The sequence below is a fragment of the Carassius gibelio genome, chromosome B11, assembly GCF_023724105.1.
Source record: "Carassius gibelio isolate Cgi1373 ecotype wild population from Czech Republic chromosome B11, carGib1.2-hapl.c, whole genome shotgun sequence".
Lineage (NCBI taxonomy): Eukaryota > Metazoa > Chordata > Actinopteri > Cypriniformes > Cyprinidae > Carassius > Carassius gibelio.
This window is the reverse complement of record NC_068406.1, coordinates 6,923,876-6,940,965: the sequence shown is the minus strand read 5'-3', so window position 1 is coordinate 6,940,965 and position 17,090 is coordinate 6,923,876. Positions and strand designations below refer to the sequence as shown.

Genomic DNA, 17,090 nt, shown 5'->3' with positions numbered 1-17,090 from the left:
ATATCGTTTTTAGGTATTTGTATTAAGAAACAGTAGTCTAAATACTTTTGGTATGAATGCACAAATGCTATCCATCTTTTTTCTAAACATGGAAGTAAGCCCCTATGGGTGAGACTTCCGTTTCATTAGCCGCTATAGGTAAATAACGAGGGGAATAACAACGTGCAATGAATGGTAAAACTGTTTGCAGTACAAACCAATGTGTTCTTAATTAAGATAACAGATTAAAATAATATGATAGGACACATCGATTGTCAATATCAAGCAGCAAAACAAACTGTTTTGTACAGCTAAAAATAGCTGGACACTAATGAGACCGGAAGCTAGACCCATAGAATTTACAAATGGCGGCAACCATTTCTACATCAGGAAAAAGGTCGATAGCTTAATCATGAAAAATACTGTTATTATATTCCTTACTCCTTTAATCCATTTAATTAATATATTTTGGTGCATACACATTATATTGAACATTTATTGATTATTACATTAATAAAATAGATTGCAATAAATAAATCCAATAAGCCCCAAGAAGTCATGGTTTACATTGAATTTGTAACAGATAAGGGATGTTGTTAGGCACGACGCGAAGCGGAATGAAACCCCCTTAGCTGTTATAAATTCACTGTAAACCATAGTTTCACAGGGCTTATTGCAAGTATAAAACAGTTATTCTATATAAGTAGTAAGGTTTCACAAAATAAAACAGAGCAAATAAAGTGTTATGATTTTAATAAAAACAGTATTCCTCACAACGTAAAAGGTATATGTTTTAGAGTAATTTACAACAGCTTCCAACTTGGCTCAACCAATCAGAATCAAGGACTAGAACTATCCGTTTTATGAATCGTTATCATTGTACCGCCCAGTGTTAAGGTTGAACAATCGAATCAAAAAAATATATAGATAAATGCAATATGGCTTAGTGCGATTATTAAATAAAAAGGTTGCAATTGAGTTAAATAAATATATGGGCTTTTTGTTTTAGAGTGAAGCGTAGCACTGTGTTGTTTTGCACATGAGCATCTTATGATTTGGTGTTTTCTGTGTTTCGGAGTGACTGTAAATTCTGCTCCAAGTGAAGTCTGCATGTGCTCAGTTTGGGTTGCTTGATTTGTGCATTTGGGCACAGAACATTCACCAGTTAAATTATTATTTATTTGGATTTTGGAATGTCGTCTCTGGGGTCCTCTCAGGAAGCTTTGACTGACCATGTGCCACTTTCATTCCAGGAAAGAGTGGCATCTCTCCTAAAAAGTCCAAGTACCTGACTCCTCTGCAGCAGAAACTCAGTGAACTCTATGAAGCCGTGAAGAACTACACGGACAAGCGTGGACGGCGTCTCAGCACAATCTTCCTCCGTCTTCCATCCCGCGCCGAGCTTCCAGACTACTATGTGGCCATCAAGAAACCCATAGACATGGAGAAGGTGAAGAGCCACATGCTGGCCAACAAGTACCAGGATGTTGATGCTCTGGTGGAAGACTTAGTGTTGATGTTCAACAATGCGTGCACCTACAACGAACCTGAATCGCTGATCTACAAAGATGCATTGGTGCTTCACAAAGTGCTTTTGGAGACCAGGAGAGACTTGGAGGGAGGCGACGACGCTCATGTCCCAGATGTTGCACGACTCATCCAGGAGCTCATTCGTAATCTTTTCGTCTCAGTTCTTGGTCACCAGGATGACGAGGGACGCTGCTATAGTGACTCACTGGCTGAGATTCCAGCTGTTGATCCCAACAATCCCGATAAGACTCCACTGAACTTTGAAATCATCAGAGCTAATGTGGATAAGGGGCGTTATAGGAGACTAGACGTGTTCCAGGACCATATGTTTGAAGTTTTGGAGAAAGCCAGGCGTCTGCACAGGTGATGATGCTTTTCATTCCCTAATTTTGTCTAGGATTTACGGGCCTGGAGAGGTAAAGTGTTGGTTATTCACAATCCAAAATCTTTTAATTTGTGTCGTAGGACGGATTCTGAGATCTTTGAGGACTCTGTGGAGCTCCAGCAGTTCTTCATCCGGATCAGAGATGAATTGTGTAAGAACGGAGAGATTCTGCTGTCGCCGGCCCTCAGCTACACCACTAAACACCTGCACAGCGACGTGGAGAAAGAGAAGAAAGAGAAGCTGCCCAAAGAATATGAAGAAGATAAACTCAAGAGAGAGGAGGAGAAGAAAGGTACTGTTTTTAACTCGGTTTGTTTATTAAAAACAAACAAAAATGCTAAAACTACAACTCATACATAAATTGAAGTAGTTCAGGTAAAGATTTATATATATGCATTCATTTGCATGAGGTGCGACCAACAAAGTCATGTGGTGCAACCACTATGCAGAAACTGTGTCAAGGTCAATAAGGGTTTTTGTTTTTTTATGAAACAAAAATACCCTGGAAAACACACACATATATATACATAGTGCTGTCAAACGATTAATCTTGATTAATCGCATCCAATAATATATATGTGTGTCTATTATGTATATTTATAATGTAGTACATAAACACACACACACAAATTTAAATGCATTTATATGTACATATATATTTAATAGTTTAACAATTTTCTGAAATCTATAAATGTATGTGTGTGAATTTTTATATACATAATAAATATACACAGTACACATACATATATTATGCAAAAACAAATCTTTTATTTTGGATGCAATTAATTGTTTGACTGCAGTAATATAACATATATATATAACATTTAACTTGTACTTTTATCTTTAAAAAAAAAGTAAAAACAGTATACCAACACAACAAATACATTTCTAAGAACTTTGTACATATGTTTTACATTTGATTTTAAGGTCACACTTTATTTTGAGGTCAAATTCTTGCTATTAACAAGCAATTGACTACGACTTTTGCCTCAGTAAACTCATAATCTCATGTTACGTTTATGTATTGGGTAGAATTAGGAATGTAGAATGTAGTCATGCAGAATATGTGCTTTATGAGAACTAATAAACAGCCATCTTTTTCCTTTATTTTGGCCACAATGATTTGCTATTGACCCATTTACAGGAGTGACAAACATTTTGTACCCACAAACCATATTCAAACAGGATGAACTTTTAGCATACGATATTTGTTTCTATAGATACATCCTATATCAACTGTCACAGTTCTGGGAATGTCTTCTTCTTTATGTTATAGACAAAGGAAATTCTCCCCTGTGTTTAAAGCAGTTGTCAGTCGCTAAACTAAACTTGGAGTATGCAAGTTGCCAATAATTGTAATGTTTTGTAGTTCAGATGGCTGTTTATTAATCCTTTCACACTGATCTCCAGAGGCTGAGAAGAGTGAGGACACAGCAGGTGGTGGATGGCAGGGAGCTCTACAACGCAACTACAGCCAGGACTGCAGCTTCAAGGACAACAAGTACCACGTGGGAGACTATGTTTATGTAGAGCCCACAGAACCAAACCTGCAGCCACACATCGTCTGCATAGAGCGCCTGTGGCAGGATGATGCAGGTATTGCTTCATAAAACCTTTTATATGGAACATAGGTGAGAATAAACACTACCAAATAACATTTTGGGGTCGGTAAGATAAAAGAAAAAAATCTAAAGTGATTATAAAGACTAAGATTGTTATAGAAAAAAAATCTGTTTTGAATAAATGCTACTCATTTGAACTTTCTATTCATCAAAGAATATTCAGCATATTAGAATGATTTCTGAAGGATCATGTGACACTGAAGACTGGAGTAATGATGTTGAAAATTTGATGCTTTGCCATATCTATATATAATAAACTTGTTTTCACAATTTACAATATTATTTCACAATATTACCATTCTACTTTATTTTTAATTTAATCTACAAAAACGTTTAAAACTTTTGAACATTAGTGTTGCTGTTAAACTATGTGTATGTATTTATTTTTATTTTTTATTAAGGAGAGAACTGGCTTTATGGCTGCTGGTTCTATAGACCCAACGAAACATTTCATCTCGCTACACGCAAATTTCTTGAGAAAGAAGTTTTCAAAAGTGACTATTACAACAAAATTCCTGTCAGTAAAATACTGGGCAAATGTGTCGTCATGTTTGTGAAGGTAATATCACTCGGCAATGATTCCAAAACATATTTTTGCATTGTTATGCGAGTGTAAAAACTAACTGACAGTAACTAACTGTTCTGATACAAAAATCTTTATTGCAGGAGTATTTCAAGCTTCAGCCTGACAGCTTCAGACCTGAAGATGTGTTTGTTTGCGAGTCTCGTTATTCTGCGAAAACCAAGTCCTTCAAAAAGATCAAGATGTGGACGATGCCTCTGAGCTCAGTGAAGTTCGTCCCTCGTGAAGTGCCCTTGCCTGTGGTTCGTGTGGCCTCCATGTTTGCACCCAAACAGGACAGTGAAAAGCCTCCTGAGGTGGCAGAGGATGGCAAAGCTGTGCCATTGATTATAGATAAGGTAAGTAATTTTCTGGTATATATTGAATATATATATATATATATATATATATATATATATATATATATATATATATATATGTGCTGCCTGACCATCAGTCTGTGTCTTCAGGAGAGAGAGGATGTAACCATGGAGCTCAGTAACGGAGAGCCAGGCTGCCAGTACTATGAGCAGCTCTGCTACAACGACATGTGGCTAAAAGTGGGCGACTGTGTCTACATCCGCTCTCATGGGCTCGTACGCAACCGTGTGGGCAGGTAGGGTACTAGTGATGAGACCAAAGAGTCGCTGTGTTGTTCATATTGTGGATTGTTGAAAAGGTAGTTAGCACTATAAAGGTAGTTAAAGGAACACTAAACTTTTTTTTTTTAATTAGGCTCATTTTCCAACTTCCCTTGAGTTAAACAGTTGAGTTTTACCGTTTTTTTTTATCCATTCAGCCGATCTCCGGGTCTGGTGGTAGCACTTTTAGCTTAGCTTAGCTTAGATCACTGAATCTGATTAGACCGTTAGCATCTCACTCAAAAATGACCAAAGAGTTTCGATATTTTTCCTATTTAAAACTTGACTCTTCTGTAGTTACATCGTGTACTAAGACCGACGGAAAAAATGAAAAGTTGTGATTTTCTAGGCCAACATGGCTGGGAACTATACAAGAAACTCTTTGGTCATTTTTGAGCAAGATGCTAACGGTCTATAATCAGATTCAGTTATCTATGCTAAGCTAAAAGTGCTACTGGCAGACCTGGAGATAGGCCTGTCACAATAACAGCTTTTAGTTGTGTGATATATTGCCCCAGAAATAATTGCGATAATCTATATTATTGTCATTTTAAAGACCATTTTATGCTACTGAATTTAAAATCATAATGTAACTGCATAAAATGCATGAAGGCCTACACACAAGGAAAACAAACTTTACATTTTTGAGAATATTTAGATCGTGGAAATTAAGTATCCAAATATTTGATACCTTAAAAACCTTAATAAATAGCAAATAAACTATATTGTTTAGTTTTTACTTTACTAAAACTACACTACGTTATGTAAGAGAAGCTGCATTTTTAAAGGTACATGTTGTAGGACCTGCTACTAGAAGGCACTACCAAAACAATAACAATAGATTAGTTTGATGACGCTAAGAAGGAGCATGGAATGATGGGATTTGGTGTCTTCTACCCAACCGCTGACGACCATCAATCAGACGGAAAGATAAATCATGGATTTAACGCGAGTTCAAGGATTTGCACGAGTAGATTACATACAGAGTCAATGCAAAGACGCGATCAGACTATGGATCAGACGCGTCCTCGGACGGGTTTAAAGATGCGATGCCCCGCGTTTGGCGTCTATGCACCACAATACTAATCTTGTTGATTGTTAATATAATAGCATACATTTTCTGTAAAGATACAAATCAAAACAACTCACCTGTCGAGTAAAAGACAACTGAGATCGGCATCTCTTTTGTCGCTAAGCTACTTCCGCATTTGTCCACAACGCAGTTGTCATGAGGTATATTGCGTGATAAGTCGATTTATTGATTATTGCGACAGGCCTACCCGAAAATTGTCTGAATTTACCAAAAAACTGTAAAACACAACTGTTTAACTCTAGGGGAGTTTGAAAATAAGCCAAAAAAAAAAGTGGAGTGTTCCTTTAAAGGGTAAATTCAACCCCCAAAAAATTACAATTCTGTCATCTACTCAAACTCATGTCAAAAACCATCAAATTTGGTTCCAAAATATGCAGGGACCAACAATGTTTGATGTCACTGATGTTACCAAACTTTGATGACAGTGTCTCTTTATATATGAATGGGTTTGTGTTGTAATAGGATAGAGAAGATGTGGGTGCGAGATGAAGCTGCCTTCTTTTTTGGCCCCATCTTCATCCATCCAGAGGAGACTGAGCATGAACCTACTAAGATGTTCTACAAGAAGGAAGTGTTCCTCAGTAACCTGGAAGAAACCTGCCCTATGACCTGCATCGGAGGTAACAGCATGTTTGGATGGCCTCGAATTTGAGTTCCTTCGTTTCAACTGTATTGTTCTTTACATTGAGAGCACAATAAGTGAAATAAAGAAGTGATTTGTTCATTTTCACCATGTCTTTTCCTACATCTGGACCGTATTTGGTTTTCCTCAGGGAAGTGCACAGTGTCTTCTTTCAAAGATTTCCTGTCATGCCGGCCAACTGAAATGCCGGAGGAGAATGTGTTGCTGTGTGAGAGCCGCTACATCGAGAGCGAGAAACAAATGAAGAAGTTTAAAGGGCTGAAGCGTTTCTCTCTGTCTGCCAAAGTAGTTGAGGATGAAATCTATTACTTCCGGTTAGTTCCTTCATTCTTGTTAACTACTGAAGTAATCCAAATTTTACAAAAAAAGAAAAATGATGTACATAAGAAACTTTAAGAGCCTTTAGTGTATATCGATGAGAGCTCATGACATCATCAACAGGGATTGCTTGGTTGTTTCTGTCCCAGACTTGGACAGTGGACTCATGCTTTTGGTTATCTCTCATGTCAGAAAGCTCATAGTGCCTCAGAAGGAGCCTTCTCCACTGCTGGATAAGAAGATCGAGGAGTTGGAGGCCAAGTTTGCAGATATGACGGATGAAGAGCTGGAGGATTTGGGTGATGATGATGGAGACGGATCTGATGCTCACTGCATGCGGCAGCTTCAGACTCAGCTGACCAGCGACATGGACATGCTGCATTATGCACCCCCACAGGTCTGGATCATGCTCGTACTGAAAGAAAATCACTTCGTCTTTGTTGATTTCGACTCGGAAGAGTCCGATGGTATTTTGTGATAATTAGTATTCTGGAAGAGCAAGACTATTCTTTAACTGCATAAAGTCATGTCCATTTTGCAGCTTATTATTGTCAAAATCCGCCAACTTGGGACACGTAAACTGGCCAGCTACAGTTTAAGTTTAAGATATTTTGTGGTGGGTTCATTTTTAAAATGGCCTTGTAGTGCCACAGTAAAACATAAAAAAAAATCTAAGATTTAAAGGGATACTTCACCCCAAACTGAAAATGTTTTCATTAATCACTTACCCCCATGTCATTCCAAACCTGTAAAAGATTATTCATCTTCTGAACACAACTGAAGATATTTTGGATGAAAACCAGGAGGTGTGTGACCGTACCATTCACTGCCAAGAAGATAACACTGTCAAGGTCCAGAAAAGTATGAAAGACATCGTCAGAATAGCCATCAGTGGTTCAACCGTAACATTATGAAGCAACGACAGTACTTTTTGTATGCAAATAAAACAAAAATAATGACTTTATTCAGCAATTCGTTTTCTCTGTCTCTCCTCACATCACCGTAGCGCAGGCTGCGTACACTCTTCTGTGTCAGCCGCACCACAAGGATTTTCTACATGTATTTAAGCTTTGATTTGAAATAAAACAGCACATCCGTGTGGTGTGTCTAGCACAGAAGAACGTATGCTGCCTGCGTTCAGCTCATATTCTTCAAAATGGTGCTACGCTGATGTGGAGAGACACAGAGGAGACGAATTGTTGAATAAAGTCACTATTTTTCTTTTCTTCACTTACAAAAAGTATTCTCGTCGCTTCATAATGTTACAGTTGAACCACTGATGGCAGTTGGATTATTCTGACGATGTCTTTCATAGTTTTCTGGACCTTGGCAGTGTAATTTACTCGGCAGTCTGTGGGACAGTCACAAGCCTCCTGGTTTTCATCCAAAATATCTTCAATTGTGTTCAGAAGATGAACAAAGCTTTTACAGGTTTGGAACGACATGGAGGTAAGTGATTAATGACAAAATGTTAATTTTGGGGTGAAGTATCCCTTTAAGAAGAGTAAAGCAATGTTTTGGGAAATGTTTCTGCTTAGAGTTGTAACATTGTAAAATTAAAATAGTATTGGCGCCTTAAGTGTTCTCAAAATATTTTCAGTCTTGAAAAGCTGAATAATTTTGCACAATGCCTTCTTTCAAATTATTCTCAAAATATTATAGTGATAGTTATGATAGTAAAGTGATAAAAATAAAAGTCTGTCATTTACTCGCTCATAAAGTGTGGTCACGTTTACTGACGGTCAATTGAATTTTCACAGGCGGAAATACACTATTGATACAGGACCATTTGCCACAAAGTTTTGCCAAAATTTGACCATAGCTTTTTGTCATTTTTAACATGACTTTCTGCAGAACACAATATTTGTTTTATTGAATAATGTTGGGTACTTTTAATTAATGGACAAGAAAAGGATTCAGTTTGTATTGCTTAAAGGGGGGGTGAAATGCTCGTTTTCACTCAATATCCTGTTAATCTTGAGTACCTATGGAGTAGTACTGCATCCTTCATAACTCCAAAAAGTCTTTAGTTTTTTTATATTCATAAGAGAAAGATAGTCTGTACCGATTTTTCCCGGAAAAACACGAGCGGCTGGAGGCGTGGCGTGTGGGCGGAGCAAAAGAATCACGAGCACGAATAGGCTTTTGCGTTGAGGGCATGTGGAAGCTGTGACATTACCGTGAGGGAAAAACCAGCATCCAAAACAAACCATGGCTTACAGTCAGATTCAGACATTTATTTATGATCCAGAATCAGATCCCGAGGCTGAAACTGAACGAGAGCAGCAGCAGCAACGACTCGCTCCGAGCGGGGCTCGAACCCGGGTCTCTGGCATGGGAGGGGACGCACTAACAAGGAGGCAGAGATATTTTAAGCAGTTTTACTCACCGCCTGTGGTTCCAACACACGATCGTGACCCTTTTTCGTTGGGATTGCATCATCCTTAAGAAATAAACGATACGCAAATCCGTCGTCAAACTGGGCCTTGTTTGTAAAACAAGCATCTTCGAAATGCAGGGAACAAATACAAACACTTGCACAACTCCGTTGATGCTCTGTAAAAATAAACTCCATCCACTGGTCCCTTAATGCTGTTTTTTCTTTGGTAATCTGTGCAGGGTTGTCTTGCCCTGGCAACCAAAAACACACTCCTTTTGTGACATTTCGCGGCGCTCTCGCTCTGATCAGTGAAGTCTGTTGTGCTCTCAGTGCTCTGCTATACGGGAGCACGCACTCTACCGGCAAACGTGCCCTCAGGATCCATATAAGGAAATTCCGCTCCATCTAACGTCACACAGAGCCATACTCGAAAAAAACTTTCCGAAACTTGTGACAAACCGGAAGGAGTATTTTTGGAACAGAAATACTCCTTCAAACGTACAACTTAATTTTTGAAACTTTGTCCATGTTTAGCATGGGAATCCAACTCTTTAACAGTGTAAAAAACTCAGTATGCATGAAATAGCATTTCACCCCCCCCCCCCCCCCCCTTAAAGTCGTACATGTTTGAAACGTCATGAGGGTGAGTGAATGATGACAAAATCCTCATCCATTTAAATCTTCATTTTTGAAATGTTACTAATTTATTCTCAAAATTTCAAGTCTTTTTTAATCAAATTTTTTTATGTTGCACTAAAACAGCATAACTAGCTCAATAACAGCCAAGTTCTTCTGTGGAAACTTTCTATGTAAAGCTGCCCACACTAATCCTGTCAATCATATTAAAACTAGGTATTTTAAGGGAATTCTAGGATGAGTGGATGCATCGAAAGTACCATTAGCAGCCTTTATGCATTTTGCCTAAATAATCAGTATCTCATTGTGTCCACAGTCCACACCAAAGTCGATTAAGGGTCTGTCAAAGAAGGAGGGGGCGAAGAGGAAGATCAACATGAGTGGCTACATCCTCTTCAGCAGTGAAATGAGAGCCGTCATCAAGGCCCAGCACCCTGACTTCTCCTTTGGAGAACTCAGTCGACTGGTGGGCACAGAGTGGAGGAACCTTGAGGCCACTAAGAAAGCTGAGTACGAAGGTGAAGTTTTGAATTTTGCCATTTATCACGAAAGAAATTTGCCTGGAAATCATCTGTGGACACTGCTGCATGGCATACAATGTCTCCAGGTTTTCCATAAAACATCAAATTGTTTTTATCTTTTGTCGTCCATTTAGAGCGGGCAGCAAAGGTAGCGGAGCAGCAGGAGCGAGAACGAGCAGTGCATCAGATCTCTCCAAGAGCAGGTACCCCAGTAGGGGCACTCGTGGGGGTAGTACCTCCCCCGACCCCCATGGGGATGCTTAGCCACAGCATGACGCCTATGGCAGGTAACCCCTCTCAGGTGTGGTGGACACACCTTTCTGGTGCCACACAGTGCTGCAATAAGAAGCCTAACTGCTAACACACTCATCCCCAGTGCACTTTCCATCTTCTACCAATCCATTCCTTCTGCTAAACTGCCATGTTTTGGTGTCTATAATCCCAGATTTTCTGAATGTGATTTTGAATGCATGGCCTTTGTCATCCATCAAAGAAATATAGCATGAACTGGAACAATCATGAAACTTTACCACCCCTTTTGCATTGGAATGATGCTCATCCATGGATTCTGTGAAGTTTCAGAATTCCTAAATGTTTCCACTGACTAAAAAGCAAAAACTTGATGGAAGTGATTGTTTATCCCCAAAAAATTAATTATGCATCCTTATGCTATCATAAGATGAATAGAATAGTGTGTAACAAATACGTAAAATAATGTACAACATTTACAATTATTATTATTTTTTTAAAGATACACAGTATATAATTTACTGGCCCATATTAGAGTTTTTTTATTTATTTATTTGTATTTTTTATTTATCAATATAAGTTGATGTTGATTATTTAATTATGCATGCAAATTTTTCCTAGTTTTTAAATTTATATTACCTTTTCTATCATCTAACATATATTATCACATTATATGTGACATCTGAGGCTGAGACTAGGGTACTGTTAACTATTTAACTATTTAACTATTTAAATGTATTTGTGTCATGCACATACAGTATATATATTTTATAATATTTACATGTGTATATATATATATATTTATAATCTTATATTTTATATTATATATACATATATAATTAATATATAAACAACATATTTTTCTTAAATATATACATGCATGTATTTGTATTTATATATACATAATAAATATACAAAGTTTATACATATATATTATGTAAACAAGAACTTTTATTTTGGATGTGATTAATCGCGATTAATCATTTGACATCACTAGTTAAAATAAATAACTAGAATTACTGAAACTGAAATAAAGCTAAATAGAAATTATTTTCATACTAAAATAACTCTGGAGAAAAACAAAGCAGTAAAATATAGTGTTGGGTGAGGTTCCTGCTTCTATTGCGGTTACCAGCAGCCATTGCAGAGATGACTTTTCAGACCACCTTTCTTCAGTGTGTGTGTGTGTGTGTGTGATGGGTTTGACCTTTCATTGTGAACGATAAATCAGCTGAAATTCTCTAATTGTAGTTTTCTTTTTACATGTAGTGCATGAATTCATTCTCATAACTGCATGATATACTGATGCATGCATATGTTGTGTCGCCACCTTCCTCTTCCTCCAAAGGCATGATGGGTAGTTACAGGCCACCCATGCAGCCCTTTCAGGGGTCTGTCAATGGCATGATTAACTTGGCCGGCATGCCTCTGCATCCCATGAGGCTGCCTACCTCACCCCTCTACTCCCCGTGGGGTATGCCTAGCATGCCATATCCGGGTAAGAACCACTTCACAGCCACACTTGCAGTTGCTTCCTGTCTGCCTCTCCAATTCTTACCTGAGGGGCTACCTGTACCATAGGCTCAGGGGCTCAACTGAGAAAAATGTGTGCCCTGGCCATGACTAAACCAACTGAAGAGAATTCTTCTGTAGAAGAATAGTTCATGCAAGAATGACAGTTCTGTCAACATTTACTCAGCCTTATGAAATTCTAAACATGTATTACTTTCTTTCATTCATAGAAGCCAAAATTGGATGTTTTGGTAACACTTTACAATGTGTTTATTTGTTACAGGGTTAGTTCACTCAAAATGTTTAATTAGCCCATAGATGAATCACCCTCAAGGCATCCTAGGTGTATATTACTTTTTCTTTCAGTTGAATCCAGTCAGAGTTAAGTTGCTTTCAAGCTGTTTAATGGCAGTGCATCAGTCCAAAAGAAGTTACGTGAAAAGCTTTTGGCGGCCTTCCAGTAATTATTATAAGTAATTATTACATTTTAAATATAAATATTTGTCTTTAAAAAATGCATTGATTCGCTACAGGAGGACTTTATTCACCCCCTGTAGCCATGTGATACACCAGGGTTATTCAGATCAAACCCACCTACCTGTGATTTTCTAATGATCCCAAAGACATTGATTAACAGGCTCATATGTGTTTGATCAGGGTTGGAGCTAACCTGCAGTGCACTGGCCCTCCAGGGCAAGATTTAAATTACCCTGTGATACACTTTTTATTAAGGACGGGCACTTTTTTATTCACTTCTTTTGGACTGATGCACTGTAACACCCCCTGACTGCACTGATAAAGATTGGAAGATCAAAGACAATGTGTAATATAACTCTGACTGGATTCGTCTGAAAGGAGAAAGTCAAATACACATAGGATGTCTTGAGGGTGAGTAATGTATGGACTCATTTTCATTTTTCAATGAACTATCCCTTTAAGTACATTATTTAACATGTACTTAAATATGAACTATACTTTTACAGTATTTATTAATATTAGTTCTTGTTAGTTTAAACCTTTTCTAATACATTTTAACATCAACAGCTATATCTGTTAGCATGAACATGATCTAACATTAACATAGGTTAATCAATAAATTCTGTATTGATCGGTGGTAGTTCATAATGTATTTACTTATGCTAACAAAAAATACTGTTTTGTAAAGCGTTACCAAAATATTAAATGTCGCCAATATTTTGAATAATTTTCAAGCTCTTTTCCATATCACTAAAGTAATAGTGACTTTGGGCATCTGTGTGATCCATTTCTAGTCTTCTAAAGCAGTATGGTACTGTGAGGAACCAATTTTCATTAAATAATTTGGTAATTAAAAAATTGTTGTTTGGCTGATTAGTGCCATTAATGTTAAACCTGACACAAATCATGTGAATAACAATTTCAGTCTTGTCCAAACACAGTCAGAAGCTCACTTTATTACACTGAAGTCACATGGACTACTTTTAGAGCTTGACAGCTCCTCGTCACTATATGATTTTGTTATATGGAAAAGAGCAGGATTTCTCAATTTCTCTTTTTGCTTGATTAAGGATAAAGATTTCACTTCAGATGTCTACATTTCTGTGGATTTCACCATAAGCTATTACCAGAAGCTAATGATTTCAGCAAAGAACATAAAGACCCTAGGGTCAGTCAGTCTCTTATTCGCAGTGTTTGCTGATTCATCTTTCACAGGTATGAATGGAATGGCCCCAGGGTCTACAGGAAGCACTTATGGGACTCAGGTAATGCTCATTTTGAACGTTTTCTAATTTATCCCCTTGCATTATAATGTTAAATGTTTAATTTTAGGAGATCGGTCAGGTGGCTTTAGCTGCTGGGGCACAAAAGGAAATGAAAGACCAGCTGCTTTTAACTTCGTACTGAGATTTTGTAAATCTTTGTGTTTTTTCTAGATGGGTGTGATGAACTCAGGCCAGCAGGCCCCGCCACCCTACCCGGGGCAAGGCCAGGTTGGGCAGCCCGCCCTGCAGCAGCCCTCCACCCCCATATTCGTGGCTCCTCCACCCAAACCCCAGCGACTGCTCCATTCAGAGGCTTACCTGAGATACATAGAAGGACTCAGTGCCGAGTCCACTACTGTCAGCAAATGGGACCAAATGCTCACTGGTGAGTTAGATAATGTAATGATCTTTGTTATGTTAGTGGTTGATTTACATGTTGTTGTTGTTTTCCATGACCAGTACAGATACTTTGAGATCAGAGCAGCCAGGCGACTCTTGAGAAATGTCAAGATCACATGTCACCCCAAAATCAAAAAACAATAATTATAATTGAATTTTAAATAAAGTTAATTGCAAAAGTGGGTGAGAGTTCTTGCCTGCGTATGTGTGTGTGTGTGTGTGTGTGTGTGTGTGTGTGTGTGTGTATGTATATATATATATATATATATATATATATATATATATATATATATAGTACAGACCAAAAATTTGGAAACATTACTATTTTTGAAAGAAGTTTCTTCTGCTCATCAAGCCTGCATTTATTTGATCAAAAATACAGAAAAAACTAATATTATAATATTGTGAAATATTATTACAACTTAAAATAATAGTTTTCTATTTGAATATACTTTAAAAAAATTATTCCTGTGATGCAAAGTTTAATTTTCAGCATCATTACTCCAGCCTTTAGTGTCACATGTAACATCAGTCGATCACATGATCATTTAGAAATCATTCTAATATTCTGATTTATTATGAGTGTTGGAAACAGTTCTGCTATCTAATATATTTGATGAATAAAAGGTAAAAAAATAACTGCATTTATTCAAAATAAAATAAGAAAAATTCTAATAATATATATTCGAATTGTATATATTCTCTTTATTATCACTTTTTATCAATTTAACACAATCCTTGCTGAATAAAAGTATTGATTTTATGTAAAAAAAGAAAAAAAATGTAAAAAACTATTACTGACCCCAAATTCATGACAATTAGTTTATATTGTTATTACAAAATATTTATATTTTAAGAACATAGCTATCCTAAAAAAGTATCACATGTTCTGAAAAAATATTAAGCAGCAGAACTGTTTCCAACTTTGATAATGAATCATCATATTAGAAATATTTCTAAAGGATAATGTGATAATGATCCTAAAAATTCAGCTTTGCATCACAGAAATGAATGATAATTTAAAGTATAATAAATTTAAAAACAATTATTTTAAATTGTAATAATATATCACAATATTACATTTTTTTCTGTATTTTTGATCAAATAAATGCAGGCTTGATGAGCAGAAGAAACTTCTTTCAAAAACATTAAAAATAGAAATGTTTCCAAACTTTTGGTCTGTACTATATATATATATATATATATATATATATATATATATATATATATATATATATATATATATATATATATATATATATATATATATATATATATTAGGAGTAGGGCAAGTTAACGCATTAATTGATAAATGCTGACATTTATTTTAGCACTCGTTAACAAAGTTATTATGAAAGTCTGTTACTCCCTGGCTCTGAATACACATACAGACACACCATGGGTCACAGGAGGGTGGGATGTTTAGTGCTGGCTTGGGACGGGTGTCATCACGTGTCTCAACCAATGAGAGCATTTTGGGTGGGCCTAAGACTGCAGCGCTCACATGAAGCACTCACGACTCCATAAGTGGGAAATAGGATGTTTTTCCGATAGCACGTGAAGACAGCACAGAAACGCTCTCGCTCAACACAGTGGAGGGCATTTTGTTAACTTTGTGGTTTATTTTGAGTCATATGGGACGCAGTAACAGATGGCCCTCTCACAAACTATTGCTTTACAGATCTATCACTTTTGCCGTTTCAGAAATGTTCATGACTCATGTCATATAATGGTAGAATACAATAGAATAGAAAAAGAACAGAGAACGCTACTCTTAGAGGGTCAATTTTCTATAATAAAACAACAAGTAGACTGAATAGAGAACTGATTTCTATTTTTATTTTTTATAAATAATACATTGTTGTATATTATCATTGTGAAAATTTTACTATTTTTCAAAGATTCTTTGATGAATAAAAAATCTGGAGAACAGCATTTAGCTTATTTGAAATAGAATATAATTATTCTGGTGGTGGATGAGGAGACAATGTAAAGCGCTTTGAGTGCCTAGAAAAGCACTATATAAATGTAAGGAATTATATAATTGTTTTTTAAGAGTGATAGTTTGTTACACAGTATTTACTGTATTAATTAAAGCATTGATAATACTGCTAGAAAAATGTGTAATATCTACTAACAAGTCAGTACTTTGAATTTGGAACTGATGCTTGGTTAGCATTAGAGATCATTAAATGGCCAAATGTTGTCTTTGTGTGTCACTTCAGCTCGTAGAAAAGATGTGCGGCTCACAAAGGAGCAGGAGAGCCGCCTGCCCTCTCACTGGCTGAAGAGTAAGGGAGCTCACAAGACCATGGCTGATGCTCTGTGGCGACTACGGGACCTAATGCTACGAGACACACTAAACATTCAACAGACCTATAACATCCAAAACCTCTGAAGCATTCCTCCTCATCCTCCCTGACAAGATGAGCTGTTCTTAGTGTTTTAATGTTGTGATCAAATAACCTTCTGTTTAGGGTTTTGTAATGCTTAATATTGTCTGTTGGCTTGTTAGTGTTGATGTTTCTTGATAGCACTTTCAATTGGCTGATTTTGTATGTTGGCTATTCAATGTTCTTAGACCATTTTAAACATTTTCATAAAATGAGGAACTTTAAAGTGTTGACCTTAATGTTTGTGCATTGTAATCTGTGAAAGGGTTAAGTTAGGATTGTTTTGAGACAATGGCCGTTTTGGGGTCTCGGTTCAGAAAAAGTTAGTAATGCCTATTTTTCATATCATCCCAATTGTATTAGCTAAAAACATTTTGGAGTGGACATCATCTGTCTGTTGTTTCAATAAACTAACAGTGACAGGACGTTGTTGTTGTTGTTTTTTTATGTCTAGAAAAAGCATGTTTTATTTTATATATATACAT

At 36.8% G+C, this 17,090-nt stretch overlaps 1 protein-coding gene across 2 annotated transcripts in view; it reads left to right on the top strand.

The window, feature by feature from the left end:
• Positions 1-17,030, top strand: part of pbrm1 (polybromo 1) — a 26,215-nt gene extending 9,185 nt beyond the window's left edge. The window contains exons 16-30 of one of the 2 annotated variants that reach the window (XM_052569269.1): positions 1,233-1,872; positions 1,975-2,186; positions 3,305-3,490; positions 3,918-4,075; positions 4,183-4,437; positions 4,549-4,694; positions 6,275-6,432; positions 6,586-6,769; positions 6,966-7,170; positions 10,106-10,307; positions 10,445-10,597; positions 11,908-12,057; positions 13,764-13,813; positions 13,985-14,198; positions 16,438-17,030. In XM_052569269.1, the coding sequence (XP_052425229.1) occupies positions 1,233-1,872; positions 1,975-2,186; positions 3,305-3,490; positions 3,918-4,075; positions 4,183-4,437; positions 4,549-4,694; positions 6,275-6,432; positions 6,586-6,769; positions 6,966-7,170; positions 10,106-10,307; positions 10,445-10,597; positions 11,908-12,057; positions 13,764-13,813; positions 13,985-14,198; positions 16,438-16,610 (3,086 nt within the window). In that variant the 3' untranslated portion in view covers positions 16,611-17,030. The remainder of the gene's footprint in view (positions 1-1,232; positions 1,873-1,974; positions 2,187-3,304; positions 3,491-3,917; positions 4,076-4,182; positions 4,438-4,548; positions 4,695-6,274; positions 6,433-6,585; positions 6,770-6,965; positions 7,171-10,105; positions 10,308-10,444; positions 10,598-11,907; positions 12,058-13,763; positions 13,814-13,984; positions 14,199-16,437) is intronic. The other variant, XM_052569270.1, reaches the window with a different exon arrangement.
• Positions 17,031-17,090: the final 60 nt, after the last annotated feature.